The sequence below is a fragment of the Pipistrellus hanaki genome (assembly GCF_964339955.1).
Source record: "Pipistrellus hanaki genome assembly, chromosome: 10".
NCBI lineage: Eukaryota > Metazoa > Chordata > Mammalia > Chiroptera > Vespertilionidae > Pipistrellus > Pipistrellus hanaki.
Window position 1 is genome coordinate 69,640,715 of NC_140512.1, and position 20,369 is coordinate 69,661,083.

Consider the following 20,369-nt stretch of genomic DNA (forward strand, 5'->3'; position numbering starts at 1 on the left):
GTTCCACCTGCCTCGACAAGCTATCGAATGTAAAACACTGCAGAAGCCACCACACGAGGCATCATCAATGGCTAACAGTGACGTCCCGTCCACCAGCCAGCGCTCCGGGTCCCCTCCTCCTCTCACTGCCTTTCTCTGCTCCCCGACCACTCTCTCCTGGTCCCGACCGGCTGCTGCGCGGCCCCCCACAGCTCATGTCTATGTACAGAGCTGGTGACGTGGGGCCCACCCTGGGCGGGCACTGGGTGACAGGAGATGCCAGGCTCAGAGCGATGGGGCTGCCACAGCACGTGGCAGGAGGGGGGGAGGAGCTGCCACCACCCATGCCGGATTCTGTGGGCCGGCCACAGGTCTGACCAGAGGCCTGTGCAGGAGGAGACACGCTCCCCCCGGGGACCTGTCCCCTGGTCCACTACCACCGCCGTGGGAAACCCGTGCAGCCCACTGTGCCAGGGCCAAGGCTGGGCCACGGGACCTCAGGGAACATCCATGTTGATTCATTCCAGAGAATATTTGGACTTTGCATATTATTTTCTTCTTAATCATTAAAAGAAATCATTGCCCTGGCCAGTGTGCTCAATGGTTAGAGTGTCAATCCATGCACCAGAGGGTCTTGGGTTCAATACCTCATCATGGACACACACCTGGGTTTGGGCAGGAGGCAACCAAATATGTGTCTCTCTCATATTGATCTCTATCTATCTATCTATCTATCTTGTCCCTCCCTTCCTTCCACTCTCTCTAAACATCAAAGGAAAAAATATCCTCAGGCGAGAATTAACAAAACAAACAAACAAACAAATAAATACAATGATAAGTAAATACATTAAAAAAACAAATATTGCTTGAGGATAGAATGCGCCTTGCTCTTCTATATATTCTAGAGGCCCGATGCACAAAATTTGTGCAAGAGTAGGCCTAGCTTCCCCCAGCTGCCGGCCCCGGCTTCCTTCTGGCACCTGGGACCTGTGCTTCCCTCAAAGCCCCAGCTTCGTCCGGAAGGTTGTCCAGAAGGACGTCTGGTCTAATTAGCATATTATGCTTTTATTATTATAGATAAAAGGCTAATATGCAAGGTGTCCCCTTGGGAGTTTGACAGGGAGACCGGGAGTTTGAGCGCTTACTATGCCATGTACTGACCACCAGGGGGCGGTGTAAAATGAAGGAAGGCACTGGCCAGCAGCCAGAAGGCCCTGATTGGCCCTGATCACCAGCCAGGCCTGGAAACCCTACCTGTGCATGAATTTTGTGCACTCACCCAAAGAGCGAGGGTATTTTTTCTCCACTGATGTTTAGAGAGTGGATGAGAGAGAGAAATATCGATGTGGATGAGACACGTCGCCTCTAGTTAAATATAACAAGGTCTTGATCTTATCTAGAAGCTGGAGGCCACCTGTCGCTTTCTGAGTGCAAGGCTCCTGGGCCCTCAGGCCCAGCCCGGCCCGGCCCTGCCTCAGGGAGTCTGCATGTCAGAGCAGGAGCGGCCCACCCAGCCTGGCTCTCCAGCGGGAGCCCAGTCACAGGCCATGGAAGTCTCCTTCACGGTGCAGGGTCACTGTCTAAACTCATCCTCTTTCCTCTCCTGATTTCTCTGCTCATCCCACCAGGCTCTGCCACCCTGTCTCACTGTCTGTGACACTTTCAGACATCGGGGTCCTGGAATCATCTGCCAGTGTCGAGGTTCTCCACCCAGGGCTCCCCAGAGGGAAGCGGCTGCTGAGGCTGTGTCTCACAGCCTCTCCTGGCATGGCGAGCATCTGGTGCAGGTGCGCCTACTGTGCTGACTGCCCCACCATCCCCAGCCGGGTCTCCAGACCTTCCTAACGTGGCACTGAGCGCGGCAGCCCCACTACCACCGGCCCCTCCGCCCCTCCGGCCCAGCGGGAACCAGACGTTCCCAGGAGGCCTCCACCTGCCACCTGGAGGGCCCGTGTCCAGGGGCCGCCAAGCAGTGTTTGCTATGGCTCCACAGAGAAGCAGCGCAGCGGCCTCTGAGCTCTGCCAACAGGCTCAGGGGGCAGACCCCTCTGATCCCAAACACCCACCATGACTGTCATAGCATCTGCCCCACCCCCGCCCCAGCCTGGCCAAGGTTCCCTGTGTGACAGGAACTTGGCAGAGTTCGGGGTCCAGTCCTGTGGAGGGGCTGGGCCGGCTCCTGTCCCAGCGCCGCCCTCACTGTCCCAGGGTCCACAGAGCCCAGCAGTGCTCTTCCCAGGACCCAGGCTCCTCTGCCCAGGTACACGCCCAGCCCTCCCTCCAGACCCCTTTCTGCCCCCAGTGGAGAACAACTGGGCTTCCAGGCCGCCCTCCCCCCTGGCCCTGGCCTGGCGCTCCGCTTTGCTTCCCGCTGTCCGGCCGCCCCGGCCTCACGTGCCTGGAGCACACCGTGGTCTCCCCTGAGGCCTGGGAGGACAGACCCCAGGTGCCCACAGGGCCCCCTCCCTCCTGTCACACAAGGACAGCGGGGGCCCGCCCAGCCCCGGACTGTCCACAGCACTCCCCACCACCTGGCACCGCAGACACCGTCTGTGCAACAAGCCAGATCCTGAGGACAAACACGGACTCCACTCACACTGGCACCTCGAGGCGCCGGCTGATGGAGGGGGAGGTGGAAGGGGTGCCAGGGGCTGGGGTGGACGGAAGGGCGTTGCTGTGGGGTGGGGGCAGCTTTCAGTTGGGGATGATGGCAGTTCTGGGGATGGAGGGTGGCCATGGCTGCCAGGCAGGTAAACGCACCCAGTGCTCCTGGACTGCACACTTACAAACAGCAAAGACAGCGGGTCTTGTCCTGTATGTTCACCCCAGTTTAAGAAGGCGTGTGCCCGGGAGGGGGCTGGCACAGAGCAGACGCTCGGAGGCCGGTGGGATTGGCAGAGCGTTGGCCACTGTTGAACCTGAAGGTGGGCACCGGCGTGCGAATGTCCGTTATAAAAGGCTGGACACAGAGATTTCAATGAATACATTTTGGGATCTTTCGAGGCAACCCCGCTCTGGACTCCAGGAGCCAGGCAGGCAGGCGGGAGACCTGGAGGGGCCGGTGGGGCCCGAGGGGCACAGAGCGGACAGCAGCCTTCGCTCTCAGCTCTGCCTGCGGCGTGAGGCCAAGCGCCTGCCCGACGCCCAGGCTCTGCCTGTCCTGACCGGACAGGCGCCCGGGAAGGCAGTGCTGCTCCAGAACCGGTGTCTGTCCACCGCGGAGGGCGGATGGGAAGGGGGCGCCGCCGGTCTGGCCTGGTGTCTGCAGACGCCACCTCCCAATCCTCCTTGGCCCCCCCCCCCTTTTTTTTTTTAAATCCTCACTCACCCAAGGAGTGAGGGTATTTTTTCTCCATTGATGTTTGGAGAGTGGACGAGAGAGAAATATCCATGTGGACGAGACACGTCGCCTGGTTACCAGCTCCCGCCTGGACAGGACTGAACCTGCAACTGAAGTGTGTGCCCTGGACTGGGAGCCGAGCCCTCAGCCCTCAGCCCTCAGCCCCTCGGCCCCTCGGCCCGTGGCTGACACCGCAACCTCGACGCCAAACCGGCCGGGGCCCTTTTCTATTTTTACTGCGATCGCCACACTCGCCGCCCACAGCTCTGCAGTCCTGCTGACCAGAGGCTGAGGGAAAGGCTCAGTCAGGATTGCTGCTGTCTGCCCTGTGCACGTGGGAACCAGAGGCCGTGTGCGGAAGCCAGGGATGCAGCTAAACGCTGAGGCCCAGAGGGATGGGCTTTTCCTGAATCAGAACTTGTTAAAAATATGGTTTTTACAGATTTTAGAGAGAGGAAGGGAGGGGAGAGAAACATCGATGTGAGAGAGGAACACCGATCAGTTGCCTCCACATGCACTCTGACCTGCAGGGTTTGAACCTGCAGCCCGGGCCTGTGCACCGACCGGGAATTGAACCAGCGCCCTTTCTGTGTACAGGACGACGCCCAACCCACTGAGCCCGGCCGGCCGGGGCATGACTCAGGGTGTGTATCACAAGGGGTGAAGTGTTCAAAATTCCTCTGCGGTCCTCTGGGCGACAGGAGTAGCCGGAGGAAGGAGAGCGGGGTGAAGGGGGTTTAAGCCGAAGCCCCGAAGCAGAGCTTCCCGGAGAAGCAGGGCCCTCGTGGAGCAGCTCCTTCCCTCCGCCCGCAGCCGGCCCTCCCGCGGGGACAGCCTGTGGTGCCGGGTGCGGGGTTAGAACGATGGTGAAGCGCTCCTTTGGGACGCGGTCCCGTCCCTGACCAGCCAGGCGGTCCCAGGCGGGGATGGGGTGGTGGTGGAGGCGCCGATGGCCCACCGGGGTCTTGGGAGGGGGCCAGCTTGGGACAGGCAGGGAGCTGGAAAGCGCGCAGTCCGCCATCTCTGTCGGCTCTCACTGGTCACACCCAGTCCTGCGCTGTCAGAGGGGCCGGCACCGGCCACTGGCCTTGCTCCTGGTTCCGCTCTCGGAGACTCGGGAGAATCAGGCCACACCTGCACACCTGGCTCCGGTCACCGCGAGCGGCCTCAGCCGACCTCACACACCCCAGACCCAGAGGAAGGCTCTGCGGGGAGCCTGGCTTTCCCTGGCCCTGTGGTCAGGCCGCATTTGCATGTGAGCGCTGGCAAGGCTTGGTCGACATGCAAATATCAGAAGAGGAGCGGACGGGGAGCGGACAGGGGAGCGGACAGGGAGCGGACAGGGGAGTGGACAGGGGAGCGGACAGGGGAGCGGACAGGGAGCGGACAGGGGGAGCGGACAGGGGGAGCGGACAGGGGAGCGGACACGGGGAGCGGACAGGGGGAGCACACAGGGGGAGCGGACAGGGGGAGCGGACAGGGGAGCGGACAGGGGGAGCGGACAGGGGAGCGGACAGGGGAGCGGACAGGGGGAGCGGACAGGGGGAGCGGACAGGGGAGCGGACAGGGGGAGCGGACAGGGGGAGCGGACAGGGGAGCACACAGGGGGAGCGGACAGGGGAGCGGACAGGGGGAGCGGACAGGGGGAGCGGACAGGGGGAGCGGACAGGGGAGCGGACAGGGAGCGGACAGGGGAGCGGACAGGGAGCGGACAGGGGAGCGGACGGGGGAGCGGACAGAGGGAGCGGACGGGGGAGCGGACAGGGGAGCGGACAGGGGGAGCGGACAGGGGAGCGGACAGGGGAGCGGACAGGGGGAGCACACAGGGGGAGCGGACAGGGGAGCGGACAGGGGGAGCGGACAGGGGAGCGGACAGGGGAGCGGACAGGGGAGCGGACAGGGAGCGGACAGGGGAGCGGACAGGGGAGCGGACAGGGGGAGCGGACAGGGGAGCGGACAGGGGAGCGGACAGGGGGAGCGGACAGGGAGCGGACAGGGGAGCGGACAGGGAGCGGACAGGGGAGCGGACAGGGGGAGCGGACAGGGGAGCGGACAGGGGAGCGGACAGGGGGAGCGGACGGGGGAGCGGACAGGGGAGCGGACAGGGGGAGCGGACAGGGGAGCGGACAGGGGGAGCGGACAGGGGAGTGGACAGGGCCGCCGATTAACTCCCGAGGGGAGAGACTGCCGTCGGGCAAGCACGTCAGAGGCTTTAATACTGGGCCCCCCTCCCTGTTAGCAAAGCCCGTCTTTGGGTTTAACAGTAGGTCCTAGAACACTAGAGCAGCGATGGCTTATTACTTTATTATTCAAAGCAGGGCTTCTTCTTAAACCATGTCTACGAGCCAGCCGGTGCCTGTGACTCCTCCCTTGGTGAGGGCGAGGTGCCGGCTGTGTTCCTCTGTAACTCACCGCTGTAGCCGGTTAGACAGCTCCCCAGTTCCTCCCCGAGACCCAGAACCCCCTGACCCCCAGAGCGGCCGCGTCCCCGCTCACCCCGCACAGGGTCGCCCACGTCACACAAGGCCACTGTCCACAAGCAAATGGATAAACTGGACCCAGCTGGGATGTGGGCAAGTTTTCCATTCGCCCTTTTCTGGTCTTACAATCCCACTCTTCACGTTCTGCCGGATGTTTTGCCAAAGCTGTCTCCTACCACACATTACACGTCACACTCCACTCCAGAGACAGGGCATTTGACACACCCTTTGTTGTCTGTCCTTAGCACCCCAGGTGTGAGCCTGTTCCACCAGCAGGGGGCGCTCGTGTGGCACCAGCAGGGTGACCCCATTCTGACAGAAGGAAGCTCCCACCTGTTTGAGGGGCAGGTCTTGTGGGCTCCAGGATGCTCAGAATGCTTCGGAAGCCACCTGCCTGACTCCAGCCACACGGGCCCAGCCCACCCAACCCACAGTCCACGGACACCCCCAACCAGAGATGCCCCCCACCTTCCACCTCCCTGGGCCCAACCTCTGTGCCCGAGGGAGCTGGAGGAGGCCCAGAAGCCAGGGAGCCTGCAGGCAAGTCCTCTCCCCGGGGCCAGGCCAGGCCGGTGCTGGTCCCTCACATGGATCCTGAGGGCCCGACTGCTCAACACGGGAGGAAGGCGACCGAAGAATTCCTCCCCCTTAGTCCCCACCGCTCAGCTCCTCTACACACACTCACACACACACACACACACACACACCGCTTCTAACAGCTGAAACAGCAGTTCCCATCCAGCCTTACTTCTCTCCCAGCCGCTGGCTTTGCCCAAATGAATGACTGTCCAACCGGTAACTAACCTCGTTAGGCCCGGGGGCGAGGAGGGGGGCAAGAGAGGCGGAGGCGGCAGAGACTGGCCGGGCGCAGCTCGTGGCAGCTGCTTTGCCATCAACACGGACACACACCCCAAACACACCCACCTGCTCCTCTCACTGCTGCCCAGCAATCACGTCCACGGTCACAGGGAGAGGCTGCCCCTGCACACACACACACACACACACACACACACGCACGCACGCATGCACACATGCACACACACACACACACGCACGCACACACGCACGCACACATGCACACAAACACACGCCCTGGGGTCTCCCTCCCCCGCATGCCCAGCAGAGAACAGGGCAAAGGGCAAAGGGCAAAGGGCAGCGTCCTACCAAAAAGGCCGTGGGGCTCCGACTGGCGCCTCTCGGTGCTGCGGCTCGCCTCCTGGTGCTTCTTCTTCCCCCGGAGGCTGCCGAAGCGCTTCATGGGGAGCGGCGGCCGGCGGGCATACCAGGGCCCGGACCACCGTCAGCCCCAGGCGGCGGGGGGCCAGGAGCGGGGCAGCATCGGCCGGCAGGTGCCTGGCGCCCGGAGCCTCTGCCACCGGGAGCTCAGAGGCGGCTGGGAGTGCCGGTGACTCCCGGGGCCCCGAGGCTAACGTGGGGCGGGTGCCTCTCGGGGCGCAGCCTCAGGGCACACAGGGCGGTGACCCCGGGCGGCCCTCCCCCGCAGGACTGTGGCTATCGCCGCGGGGCAGCCGCTGGCCGGAGCGGCCGGAGCCGGGAGCACAGGCAGAGCCTCCCGCCGCCCGTGGGTTGTTTGTGGAGCTCAGGTCAGCGGCGAGCTCAGACACCCCGGGCTTTCTCCTCCGTTACAGTAAGGAAGGAGGGAGGACCAAATAGGCAAGCGCCGGTCATGTGCGGGTCTGCGGTGTCTCTTTAAAAAGACTGTAAAAGGAAACCACGCCGGCAGGCAGATCCTTGGCACCAATTGGCCGGAGCGCTCTCCCATTATGACATGACATCACACAACTATTTTGATTCATGTGTTCCAGGGCTCGGAAGGCTCCGGGCTTCTCCGTGGAGAAGTCACATGTCCCTGGAGATCTCTGAGTCTATTCCAGCGCAGGCTCCTTGTGACGAAAGAAGCAAGACCACCTGTCTGTGGGGGGCCTGGGCCCCCGGGTTCACCGGAGGGCCAGCAAACGCGAATCTGCTGAGAACTGCAGCACGACAGAGCTCCGGAGGGCTGTAAAGCGGGTCTGGTCCAACCCTTTCCAGCTCAGATGGGAAACGAAGGCTTGGGAAGGAGATGGGACTGATCCGAGGCCCTGCAGGTCATGTCAGAACCAGGGCTAGACTTCTAAGCCAAACCCACGACCCAATTAAACCAAAAAGCTTTTAGCCTGCGTTTTGCAACTGTGAAACCACAGAGAGGGGAAACAGTCCCCCCCCCCCCCCATATCTTCACTAGACACGGGAAGGTACAGGACCAGCTGACCTGCGCGTGACCTTGAGAAAGTTCCTTCCCGCCCACGGGCCTCAGTGCCCCCCTCTGAGAACCAAGAGGAGCTGTGGGCATGGCAGGATCTAGTCTATTTCTCAGCCGGAACTTCGGGTGGCTACTCAGTGTGCCTTCTTTCTCCTGCTGGGCCGAAGGGCAGCTCAGTGGTCCAACGTTCGCGGCAAGGACGTCTGAACGCACACACCCAGCAGGCCTCGCCCGCCAGGAACTCCAAGGACGGGAGAGACCACGACTAACTGTTCAGCAGCACTAGCTCACAAAGTCACTGTGTGAGAATGAGGTGAGGTGGCGAGAATGTCAGCACCGACGGGGGTGGTGGGAGACGAGGGGTGGGGGGAGACGGGGGGTGAGGGGAGGTGGGGGGTGGGGGAGGTGGGGGTGAGGGGGAAGTGGGGGGTGGGGGGAGACGGGGGTGGGGGAGGTGGGGGATGGGGGGAGTTGGGGGTGGGGGGAGATGGGGGTGGGGGAAGATGGGGGTGGGGGGAGGAGGGGGGTGGGGGTGGGGGGAGGTGGGGGATGGGGGGAGATGGGGGGTGGGGGGAGATGGGGGATGGGGGAGACGGGGGTGGGGGGAGACAGAGGGTGGGGGGAGACGGGGGTGGGGGGAGTGGGGGGTGGGGGGAGATGGGGGTGGGGGGAGCTGGGGGTGGGGGTGGTCTCGTGGCCCAGCTCGGAGAACTGAAGGAAAGAAGAGGGGCCAGGCCCCACCCTGGGAGGAGCCAAACTTCCAGAAACAGGGTGTAACCCTACCTCCAGCCAACGCCCCGACATTCTATGGATTACCTCTGTGGTTAAATATCTCACCCCGAATTTATTGCGGTTAACTCTGAAAAAGACTAAGTAGCTAGGTTTGGAGTTCCACATTTAGAGTTTCCTTTTTTTTTTTTTTTTAAAGCTATCCAGCTGTTAATGGAAGTTGAATGTTCTCATTTAAAAATAAAGCCCGAACTTCTTTAGCAAAAAGCCGCTAAACAAGTGTTCCAGTAAGAAAAAAGGGGGCATGTTTGCTTAAGAGGAAAGCGAGATGTCGTATCTAAGCCAATGTAACATTCGTGCCTTCGTGATAAAGGATGGAGAGAGAAGGTTTCAGAGCGGAGCAACGAGAGAGAACACACAGCACTGCAGGTCCGCCCGCGGCTCCCTGCTCAGCGCACCGGCCGCTCACTCATCACGGGTGATTAAGCCCCCGTCCGAGGTAAGGCGGGTGCTGACGGAGGGGATTAGTGCGATGGGTAATTCCGAGGCATTCTTGTCCTCTAAGAACTCCACTTTAATTAGTAAAACAATAGCTCCCATCTGTGGAGTGCTTTCACATGCCAGTCGGAGTGCTGGTCACCACACGGTTATTATGCATCTCAGCCTTCCTACAGCCTGTGGGCAGGTGTCAGTGACGCAGAGTCCGGGAAGCCGCCTGACGGGGCTCACACACCTAACAAGTTGGAAGAACATAGACTTGACCCTTTTTATCTGATTCCAAAATGCACAGCTTGCCCGCCGCACCCTACCTTCTCCTGCACGTGCACAGGGACACCCGCCAGCCGGAGGCGAGGCCTGGGCGCCGCCCGGCTGTTCCTCCAGGACGGCGGAGGACCGGGGCTGGCTGAAGCGACAGGAAGTGCCTCTCTCTCCAGGCCCACTTATAATCTTTTTATTAATATGTGTTTATTTATTGGTTTTAGAGAGAAAGGGTGGAGAGAGAGAGAAACATCGACCTGCTGTCCCATTTATCTATTCATCCACCGGCTGATTCTTACTGTGCCCTGACCAGTAATGGAACGAGCAACTGAGGCGAATCGGGACGATGCTCTAACCACCTGAGCTACCTGGCCCGGGCCTCCGCTTATAATTTTTTTTTGAACAGAGAGGAATGGAGAGAGATAGAGAGCTAGAAACATCGATGAGAGAGAGTCATCAATCAGCTGCCTCTTGCACACCCTCTACTGGGGATGTGCCCACAACCAAGGTACATGCCCTTGACCGGAATCGAACCCGGGACCCTTCAGTCCCCAAGCCGACGCTCTATCCATTGAGCCAAACTGGTCTCGGCTCCGCTTATAATTTTTATCTTTGGACAGAAGATCACCATATTCAGAGAGAAGCACCGTATTTGAGAGTCTCTGTTCCCATCACAGTTCATCTTGTAACACCAGCCAGCTGAGCGGTGTCTACGCAGAGCTGCCCTGACCCAGCTGCCCAGGCTCCAGGTGGCTGGCTCAGCGACAGCTCTGCATGTCCCCACGCAGGTCTGCGGAGCACCGGCTGCGGCATGCGGGGGGCGGGGGGCGGGGAGCCAGGAGTCCTGATGTTCGTATATCCCAGGTGGCTCCCTCCGCACCTCTGGGCACGGCAAACCCTCAGCAGCCAGAGCGCAGCACCCACGCTGAGGCCCAGCTTGTCTGTCCCTCACCCAGTGCTCACCCTTGCGCATCGGCGGGAGGCCCCGAGATGAGGGGACTCCGTGGGGCCACCCGGTCCCCAGGCAGTGCCGCCCCCGCCCGAGGCCAGCTCAGCGGGCGGACGGCCACAGCAGCCGCGCCCGGGGGAGCCGAGCTGCCTCTGGATGACCGATTCGGGTAAAAAAGAAAAAGAAAAGGCCCCACCGCCCATCCCGAAGCCGCGCCCAGGGCTGTGTTACACGCGGGGAGCCGGAGCCGGAGCCGGAGCCGCACCGATGGGGGCCGCCCGCAGAGCGGAGCCGCTGCACGGACCCCGCGCTCCCAGCGGAGCTCCCCGTGCCGTCCGTCTGTCCGTCTGTCCCGGTTACAGGCTCTCCCAGCGGCCCTCCCCCTCTCTGTGCCCAGCCGGGGCAGGGAGGCCAGCCAGCACCGCTCAGCTTACGAAATAAAAAGGAACAGAGGTTCGAGAGGCCAAGTGCTCTGGCCCAGATCCCCAGGGAGGGAAGCCAGGGGCGGGCTGGGTGCATCCTGGGTCCCCGTCCCCCATCCCAGGGTGAGGGGGGCGCAGACTGCCTCTTCCCGCGGGAGTGGACAAAGTCAGCGGACGCCTGTCCGCGGAAACCTCGGAGGCCACGTGACGGAACCTGAAAAGCACCCAGGAGGGCTGCGGGCCGGCTCAGCCCGTTACCTAAGAGGCGGCGCCGGCGCCCAGGGCGGCCCCGCTCGTTAGCACCGTTCGTTGGTGCTCCTGCCGGTTGCAAAACCCTGAGTCATATTTCATGGCGAGTCCTGAAGGTCACAGAGCACGTGGCGAAGTGCGTCCCTGTCACCCCGGCCCCGAGCCCTGCCCGGCGCCGTGGCTGCGCTCGTGGCCCCTGACTCAGGCCCCCGTGGCCGCGGCGCCGCCCGCGTCACCGCACACTCACCGTCACGCTCGCCCCGTGGCCCGGGCGGAGCTGAGGGCCTCCCTGAGGGACGAGGGTGGTTTCTTTGGGCAAAGAAAGAACTCCACTGGCAAGCTCATGAGAGTGACACCCAAACCCGGAGACAATAGGGCTGCCGTCGCTTTAAGAATACAGAAAGCATAGGAAAAGTGACAAACCATGGCAGGGGTTATTCTTGGCTTGCCCAAGGACAGCCCTCCTCCCGCCACAAATGTGAAACCCCAGAGTATCCTTAGCCTCTGAAAGGGCCCCACAGCCCACGGGAGAGCTCAGCAGTGGGGATGGGGGGGGATTGAATCCCTTCAGGGGCCCGCAGTCCCTGGGGTCCACGCCAGGCCAAAGGCTCGGAAGACCAGGGTCCCTGCTCCTGCAGCTTTCCGAGCACCCCTTCGGGAGCCACATTCAGGGGCGCTCAGAGGCGCCAAAGGGTCTGGTGGCCACGGCCCTGAATCCCCCTTTCTGAGTCACGTCTCAGACCCAGAGACACAGGAAGCTGCGAAGCCCTGGGCAAGAGTCCAGGCCGCGCTAAGTCACCCGCTGCGCAGGGAGCTGGCGTGTGGCCGCCGGGCCGCCCTCCCCGCACCCGAGCAGGTTCTGGCCGGACGGGGGCTCCTGCAGGAGGACCCGCCGCTCGCTCCGCCTCCCCTGCAGACACGGGCGTGGCCGCTGCGCCCGGGCGGCCTTCGCCGTGACCTGTCTCTCCTGGCGGGGCAGACACACAGCGCGGGGGAGAGTCCTGTGTAAAACAAGCGCAGCACTCAGAGCAGTCCGGGTTCCCTTCGGGCATGCGATTTCCAGCCATGGACTTTATTCATCCAGACTTCTCCGGAGCACAAAGAGGTCAGAGGAGAGCCTCAGCCATTGCACAGGCTCCTAAGGGAGTCACAGGAGATAAAAGAGCGTTGTACGCGGACGACACGGCCGGTCCTGAGAGACTCCTCGGGGGAACCGCAGTGACGCCCCCGTGACGGACACCCGCGTGGCGGCCCCGCTGACCGGGGCCCGGGCCTGCACAAGCGCCCACGGCGGCCGCTCCGCGCCAGAGCCCGGCTCCGAGGAGCCAGCGGCCGGCGAGCAAACCCCGCTCTCAGCAGCGTCCTCCAGCCCGAACATTGATTTCTGAGTGAGGAGCCATGGGCTCTCCTACCAACACGTTCCTCTCTGTGGCCACACACACAGAACACGCGTTTCTTACAGCGGTGGGAGGGGAGGTGCTCCAAGCCAGACGCTGGGGTACCGAGCACACCCCTGCACCGACGGGAGGGACTATCAAGACTGGGGGGGAGGGCTTTTAGCCCTGAACTTGGTCTTCCTGTATCAGTGGCGGCTGGATATGCCGAGGGGGCGTCAGGAGGCTGACAACATATAAAGCTCACAGGTATAACTCAGACTGGCTTCTCACAAGTTAATCAATGCTACTGCGCTCACCAGCATTCCTCGCCTCCGAGTCTTCTCTGGGAAGGCACCCTCCTCACGGGGCGATACTGCCCCAACGGGGTGAAAATTCGTGCACAGGCCTCTAGTACTAATAATAAGAAAAAGTGTAAGTGTTGGCAGGGATGGAGAAATTGGAACCCTCGTACGTGGATGGTGAAATTGTAAAATGGTGTGGCCGCTGTGGAAAAGTTCGGCCGTTCCTCCACCAGTTAAGCACAGAATTACCAAAAAGTCCACTCCCAGATATTTACCCAAAATAACTACAAACCTGGGTTCAAACAAAAACTTGTACGCGAATGTTCATAGCAGCCAAAAGGCGGGACAGCCAGGTGTCCATCGACAGCGAATGGCTAAACAAAGCACGGCATGCACGCCCGATGGGACGTGCTTCATCCATAAAGAGGAACGAAGTGTGGGGAGGAGTGGAGAGTGACGGTAATTGGTATGAGGGTTCCTCTCACAGTGATAGAAGGTTCTGGAACTGGGTGGTGGTGGTATGAGAATGTTCCTTTGCCATATTGGTTCAAAGCTGCCAGCTTTATATTTTTTATAGCTACATAGTACTCCACTGTGTGGATGTACCTCCTTTTATTTTATCCAACTACTGGCCTGTCTGCTCATTGGGCCGAGAGGCAATGACACGAAGCAGCAATGCCACAACTGGCACCCAGATCTCATTTCTAAATGGGATTCGCCACTGAAGCAGCCAGGGCTCTTTGGAGAAGCGGCTGATTGCAGGGCCGGGCAGGGGACGGACAAGGCAAGCCTGGGGCCGGCTGGGAGGGCGCCCGCTGGCCAAGTTGGACAATCTGAGCACCAAAATATGAAAATGACAAGTGAAAACTCACTGAGTAAAATATGAATCCACGGTCTATATGTATAACACAGGGAGGAAGGGAAAATGCTTCCTGAGTAGAATTCCACCAATCCATGTGGAATAGTGACAAAACCAGAGGGGGGGGAAATCACTTTTTGGCAGACACCACACTAATAATTCAGGCAAGAATAACGGGCTGATGCTAACACTAGCAAGGGCAGGTTTGAGGAGAAAGCAGGTGTTTACACAACACCCACGATGGTGCCCGTGGCTGTTACTCACCACCGGGAGAGCACTCCTTTCTCAGTGCGGAGAGCTCTCAGGCGCACACGCCCCTTAGCCCGGCCGCCAGCCTGTCACACCAGGAACGGCCGGGGAGCTGTCACGTGCTCCCGCTGTGAGGCCGGGAGCGGGCACCGGCCTGTGGCAGCCTGCCTGACCTGCAATCCTGAGTCTGATCAGGAGGAAACGTTGGGCTCACTGGAGTGAAGGTCAGGCTGCACCGCCACGGGCCTGGGTAGTAGAAAATGTTGAAGACAGGAAGGACACTGGGGGCTGCTCCGGATGGAGACTGAGAAGAGAGAGGACAACCAAACGCAATGTGGGATCACAGATTCCTGCTTCAAAAAATAAAATAAAAATAAAAATAAAGGAGAGCTATTGAGACTATTTGTGAAATGTGAACAGTCTATGGCTTAGCGCAGGCCTTTACATTAAGGTCAATTTCCTGAGTTTGGCCATTAATCTGCAGGTAGGAGAATGTCCCAGTTTGTGTGAAATACGTACTGAAGGATTTAGGAGTTACTCCAGTCCTCTAGATTTCATGTTAGCACACACATTTGTATTGAGAGAGAGGCAATAAGCAAACGCGGTAAAAAGTTGACGCTGTGAAAATAAAATGTGATTTTAAAAAGGGAATTAAGAAATAAAGTGGTCAGGCGGCACTCATCGGCATCTCCTTGGACCCAGTCCCGGGGCTCCTTCAGGGGATCTGCATGACAGCCACCAGGGGGCGCTCCCCCGGGGGACCGCACTGGGTGCCGGGCCACATAGCTCTGCAGAGTGTTGGCCGGTCTTTTCAGGAAACTCAGATGCCGGGCATACCATTCCTTTCTTTGTGGGCAGGCAAGAGGAGTCACGTTTTCCTGAAGTCTGCTCAGCCGGAGTCAGCCCTCACCAGCTGCCCGATCCAGCAGGCTTCCGGCCGTGCCGGGCCCGAGGCCCTGGCCTTGGCTGTGCCAGGGAGCTCAGGGGGCAACTGTGGACGGCTGGGCGTGCTCTCCGCCTCGAAACCACGCCGCGGAGCACAGCGACGCCAGGGAGACCGTATTCAGCCAGGCTCAGGGTAAAACCCAGGCAGCTCTGGGTCCTGGCAGCATGTGGAGACAATCCCAGGGCCACTGGGCAGCTTCCATGAGCAGGCAAAGCATCGTTCCCAGACCTAACTACTGCCAACCCGTCCGCAGGCCGGCTCAATCCTGCCTCATTCATTCACTCATTCATTCATTCCACCCACTCCCCCCTTCCTCCTTCCTCCCACTGGCCACTCCGGCCTCGCGGGCGGAGGACTGAAGGGGGCAGCTGCTGACCTGAAGAAGAGTCGCAGGTTCCCCGAGGGGCAGACTCTGAGACGGAAATGGGCGTGCTGGATGCGTGTTAGGAACGCTCTCGGGATCAACATTGAGACAAGGGAAAGAAGGAGGCAGGGTGGGCCCAGGACAAAGTTGAAATGCAGGCACGTTCAAAGGGACCCTTACAGAACGTTCTGGAGCTGGGGTGACCCCCAGAGCTGCTCTGCTTGGTGCACGGGGCTGACCCTGCAGCCATGACGCCCGGCCCCTTTCGCAGCTGGCTGGCAGCCTGGGGAGGGAGAGGCCCTGGCGGCACCTCCGGCTGTGGCTGCCGCCGCCCTGGTCTCCGGATCCCGCCACAAAGACCAACTCCGGCTCCCACCAGGTCACCCCTGCGTGCCCCTCCCCGTAACCCCTCCTTTGGCCTCCACCCAGGGAGCGAGAAGCTTCCCGCTGCTCTCTGGCCGGCTTCTCCGGACTCCCTCGCCCTCATAGCCTCCGTCTGCTCTGCCTGTGGAGTGCCCTGTAGGCGGGACCCGGACTGACATGTCAGGAAACGGGCTGCTGAGAGAAGCAGGGAAGGTCAGCACGGAGCCCCTGCAGAGCCACCGCCTCGCGTGCAGACCCGGTGCGGGGACCAGGACCCGGAGCGTGACCTGCTCGGCGCTGGAGCAGACGGGCGCGCACTCCTGGGCTGGCCGATTACAGGCCAGCGGGGCGGGCGGCCTGGCACCAGGAGCCTGGCAGGTGGAGCCGAGCCCTGGAGGCTCCCGTTACAGTCTTACAAGCCCCAGTCCCTCCTCCACACATGGATAAAGCCTTTGGCATTTTATGGGAAAGCAGAATTTTCTTTGAAAAAATAAACTCGATCTCTGGCCGAGAAAGGAAGAGCCATCTACGACCCAATACAGAGATGGGGGAGAGGGCCGGAAATCTTACAAGTGAAAGACATTTCTCTGTAAAGCTCATTTCTAATTCCAAAGGGCCCTGGTGATGTCCGAGGGGCAGAGCCTCGGTTCTTGGTTTCAAAAACTGAAATGCAGTGGCCCTCCACGGGGGGTGTGGGCTGTGTGTGTGTGTGTGTGTGTGTGTGTGGAGTCTGCATCCTGACTTAACTTTGGGTAGAGAATGACCTCTACTTGGGTGTCCAAAGCGCACAGACCTCAGTCACGGGTGTGAGCTGGTCTTAGAAGTGGATCTTTCCAATGTCTGCCCTCCTGCCTTGGGCCAAACCCCATGGTTTCCTTCCGTCCCGGCTCCCTGGGCCTGAAAAGTTCCAGCCCCCCGTGCTCCCAGCTGCTCCAGCCCCACCTGCGGCTCCTGACCGTGCAGGCGGCCTTTCCCTGCCCGGAGAAGCCGCCGCGGGCTATGGAGCACGCTCTGGACACACACAGGATACAGGGCAGGTACTGCTGCACAGGGAAGGGCTCTTGCTGCACAGCGGGGTGTGTGACGGCGGCATGAACTGTACGTCTTCCTGGGCTGCAGTCCGGAAGGTTCCAAACCGCTGCTGAGCTCAGAGGCACGTGGGTCCTGCCCTGGAGGGGGGCCGCCCGCGTCCCAGGGCACGCTGTTGCCTCGTCCTTCTGGCCTGTCCCACAGACACAGGGTTGCGACCGAGAGCGGCCCTGGGTGTCATCAGAGAGGCTGGCTGTCCAGGTCGGCCATTTCCACCGCCCCCTTTCTTGTGGGACAGGGGGTGTCCAGTGTGGAGCTCCTGAGCAGGACACGGTGCCCCTTCTGGCTCAGGAGGGCCAACGGGCACGGCCGTCTCAGCCTGAGAGCCGTGGCCACGGACACTGCGGCTCTGGGAGGAAAACTGCCTCCCAAAATATCTGTGGCATCTCGTTTCAACATCCTCACCTGAGGGCATGTGTTTATTGATTTTAGAGAGAAACAATGATGTGAGAGCAAAGGCGCCCACAAGAGGAAGACAGAGGGAGCTCCAGGGTCCCCCAAATCCTTGGCCCCCGCACAGAGATGGTGACGCGGGCCGGTCTTTCTCCGCACGTCCAGTCACTCTCATGTCACCCAGGTGCCCCCCAGGGCACCGCAGCCGGCCCTGACCTCAGCGCGTTCACACCGGGGGCTGGTTGCATGGGGCTCTGGCTGGCACTGGGAGGACCTCGGAGAGCTGGGGAATGAGGGGCAGGCCCCTGAAACCTCAGACAACCATCTTCCAAAAGACAGAGCCTATCAGGGACACACAGACCGCCCAGACTCCTGCAGCAACAGCCCGGCGGCAGCTCGCGGCAAGCACAACCAGGCAAGGCTTTCTGGCGAAGACAGGGCACGGGGAGGCCGAGACCATCACAGCTGATCCTCAGGTCTCTCTGGAGGCCCCTGCTGATCTCCCCACCCCCCATCTCTGTGCTCTCGCTGCACAGCCGCCACACTAATGCCTCCAGCTGCAGCCATTCCCTCAGCGGCGCCCCCTGCCTGCTCCCCTCCCTGCTCGACGCCTCCACACCCAGGCCTTCCTGAAGCAGCACCTTCCTTTCACCTTTGAGATGTTCCTGGCAGCACTCGCATTTCCTTGTCTCCCCGCCCTAGGATGTAACCCGCAGGGCCGGGCTGCTCGCTGGCTGCGTGCCCGAAGCGGGCACTGGGCCCCGTGTTCGATGTGCCACCACGCCCCTGGGAAAGGCCCGGGCGGCTGCTCCCCGTGGGGGCACCGCTCCTCTGTGGCATCGGCTTCCTTCGGTTTGGGGGTACATTGAAGGCGAACACCCCAGCTGGAAACCCATCCAGGGAGAGGGAGTCTCCTCTTTGCCCCACACCCCCGCCCGGGCAGGGCCTGCCTGTGGCCGCACCGGGCTCAGCAGTGAGGCGATGTCGCTCCCTAGTGGTCACTCAGCACAAAGCCGGGAAAAAGGGGTTTGCAGAGCCCGGGCAGGCCTGTGAGCCTGGCTCCGGGCAGTACGGTCTCTCCCAGCCTCTGTGGCTGCTGGCACCCTTGGCTTGTAGGCGCATCATTCCAACGCTTTTCCTGCCACTTGGCATTCTGCCTACGTCTGTCTTTCCATCGCCACCTTCTCATTAAACACCAGTCACACCATGTCAGGCCGCACCGCCCCAGCTGACTTTGTATCAATGAATTCCATCGCAATGGCTGCACTTCAGGTCCCGCCACATTCGGGGGTGAGGACGTCAGCATGTCAACCAACAACCGTTATAAGGATTACACGAGACCGTATATTTTCTGATCTATATAGCGGTGCCTGAAATAAACCCTTTTTCTGCCTAATTCCCCAACTAGCCCTGGCCTGGTAAGCTGGCCGCAGTGCCGTGTGGCCCCTCATGCCTGGCCCGCTGCCGGCTGAGGGTGGGCCTCCTCACACTCCATGCACAGCCCCCGGGAGTGACAAGCCCCGGGCACCGGGGATGAGCGGCACCGCAGGCTGTCTCCCCTCTCGCTCTGCCACCTCGTGACAGCAGCCCGCCCGTCTCTGGAAAGGACCAGAGCCCGCCCTCATTCTCACCAGCCGTGAGGGAGGAGGGAACGCTGGCTGCAGACCCCAGCCTCTGTCCCCCCTACCCCCGTCACTCCAGCTCCACAGCTGCAGGCACCCAGTCCAGCTCCGTGTGCTGCAGAATAGAGGAGGGGTTCTGCAGGAGACTCCGAGGTGGGAGAGCAGGGGGGCAGCGGCAGGCGCGAAGGGAGGCCACAGCCTATCCCCTCGGGCCGGGTCAGCACAGCCTCTCAGGACTCTTCCTTCTGGGAGGTTTGCACCCCATTCCCTCCCAGCCCAGGCCTCCTGGCCACACCGCTGCTCCTCGGCCTGGGTGCAGGGGCCCCACCTGGGAGACTGAGCACCAGGAGGCTGAGGGTCCTCATGGATGTTACTTTGATATAACAAGTGACTGGAGAATCACCTCTATGTTTTTCTCCCCAAATGGCTAGTTGTATCATCACTGGATTAACATCCCTAAAACCCACTTCTTTAAAGCAGAGTCTGCCATCTGGGCTAAGAATGGATTGGGGCCCCAACTGGGTTGCTCAGTGGTTAGAGCGTCAGCCCAAGAGCTAAAGGGTCTTGGGTTTGAGTCCTGCCAAGGGCACACCTTGGTTGCAGGCTTAATCCCTGGGTATTGTTGGGGTGCATGTGGGAGTCAACCAACCGATATGTCTCTCACATCAGTGTTTTTCTCTGTCTCTCCCCCTCCCTTCCACTCTCTCTCTTAAAAAAAAAAAAAAAAAAAGGAATGGAGAAATATCCTCAGGTGAGGATTAACAAAACAAAACAAAACAAAACAAGTTTTTAAAAAAGTGCACTGGGGAGTGAGACGGCCTCAGTTCAAAGCCTGGTCCTGCCGCTCGCCAGCTGTGTGGTCTTCGCTCTGTGCCTCAGTTTCTGCTTCAAGGAATACGGTGAAACTATTACTTTTATGAAGATTAAAGCAGTAGTCACTTTCAATGCAGCTAGAATACATGTGACAGGCACTCATAATTACTTATGATTACTAGGTTTATTATTTATAGTATTATAATTATTGTCAATGACTAGGGAGCAAAGTTTAGTAACATGAAGTTAAATCCTTCTGGAGCAACCGACTGGCTCAGGGACCCTCACTGCTAGTCAGACACCCGGTAGTGAGGAATGTGAGAGGAAAGTGGAGACGCAAAGACAAGGACTTCTCTGGCCCCTGGGCAGACCCATGAATTCCCGGAGCCGAGGCCCAGCCAGCCTGCTTCCTCCTTTCCCGACTCCTGGGCTCTTCTCTGAATTCTGCAAACACCCCCAAGTCCTTCCACAGAATTGTCCGTTTTTGTCTTTAAAAAAAGTGGTGTGAAAGTAAGAGACCAAACATGGGTTCCGCAATAAGGCTACACACACGTCCCACAATGCCCCGTGCACAGACCTGGCTCTGAGAGCTCCAGCCGCCGCGCAGACAGGGAGGGCCGGGCTGCCTCACGGTGTGTCCACAGGAGGCCGGGAGCCCGGTGTCAGGCCGGCAGCGCGGCCCGGGCCCTGGGTGACCGACAGGTCTCCGTGCCTCCTCCGGGCACGCAGCAGCTTCAGGGCGGCTCCTGAGGCAGTCCCTCCTGACAGACCAGTGGCCTTACTTTCCAGCTCAGCTCTGCGAGTTAGTTCTGGGCCGCGGGGA

General features: G+C 60.6%; 1 protein-coding gene across 4 annotated transcripts in view; it reads right to left on the bottom strand.

Moving 5' to 3' along the window:
• The window catches only part of PRKAG2 (protein kinase AMP-activated non-catalytic subunit gamma 2), a 196,515-nt gene that overhangs the window by 120,200 nt on the left and 55,946 nt on the right, over positions 1-20,369 (bottom strand). For 2 of the 4 annotated variants that reach the window (XM_084897529.1, XM_084897528.1), the window contains exon 1: positions 6,964-7,490. The exons of the other annotated variants lie outside the window; for them this stretch is intronic. In XM_084897529.1, the coding sequence (XP_084753655.1) occupies positions 6,964-7,057 (94 nt within the window). In that variant the 5' untranslated portion in view covers positions 7,058-7,490. Of the gene's footprint in view, positions 1-6,963; positions 7,491-20,369 lie in introns of those variants that run through there. 4 annotated transcript variants of the gene reach the window in all.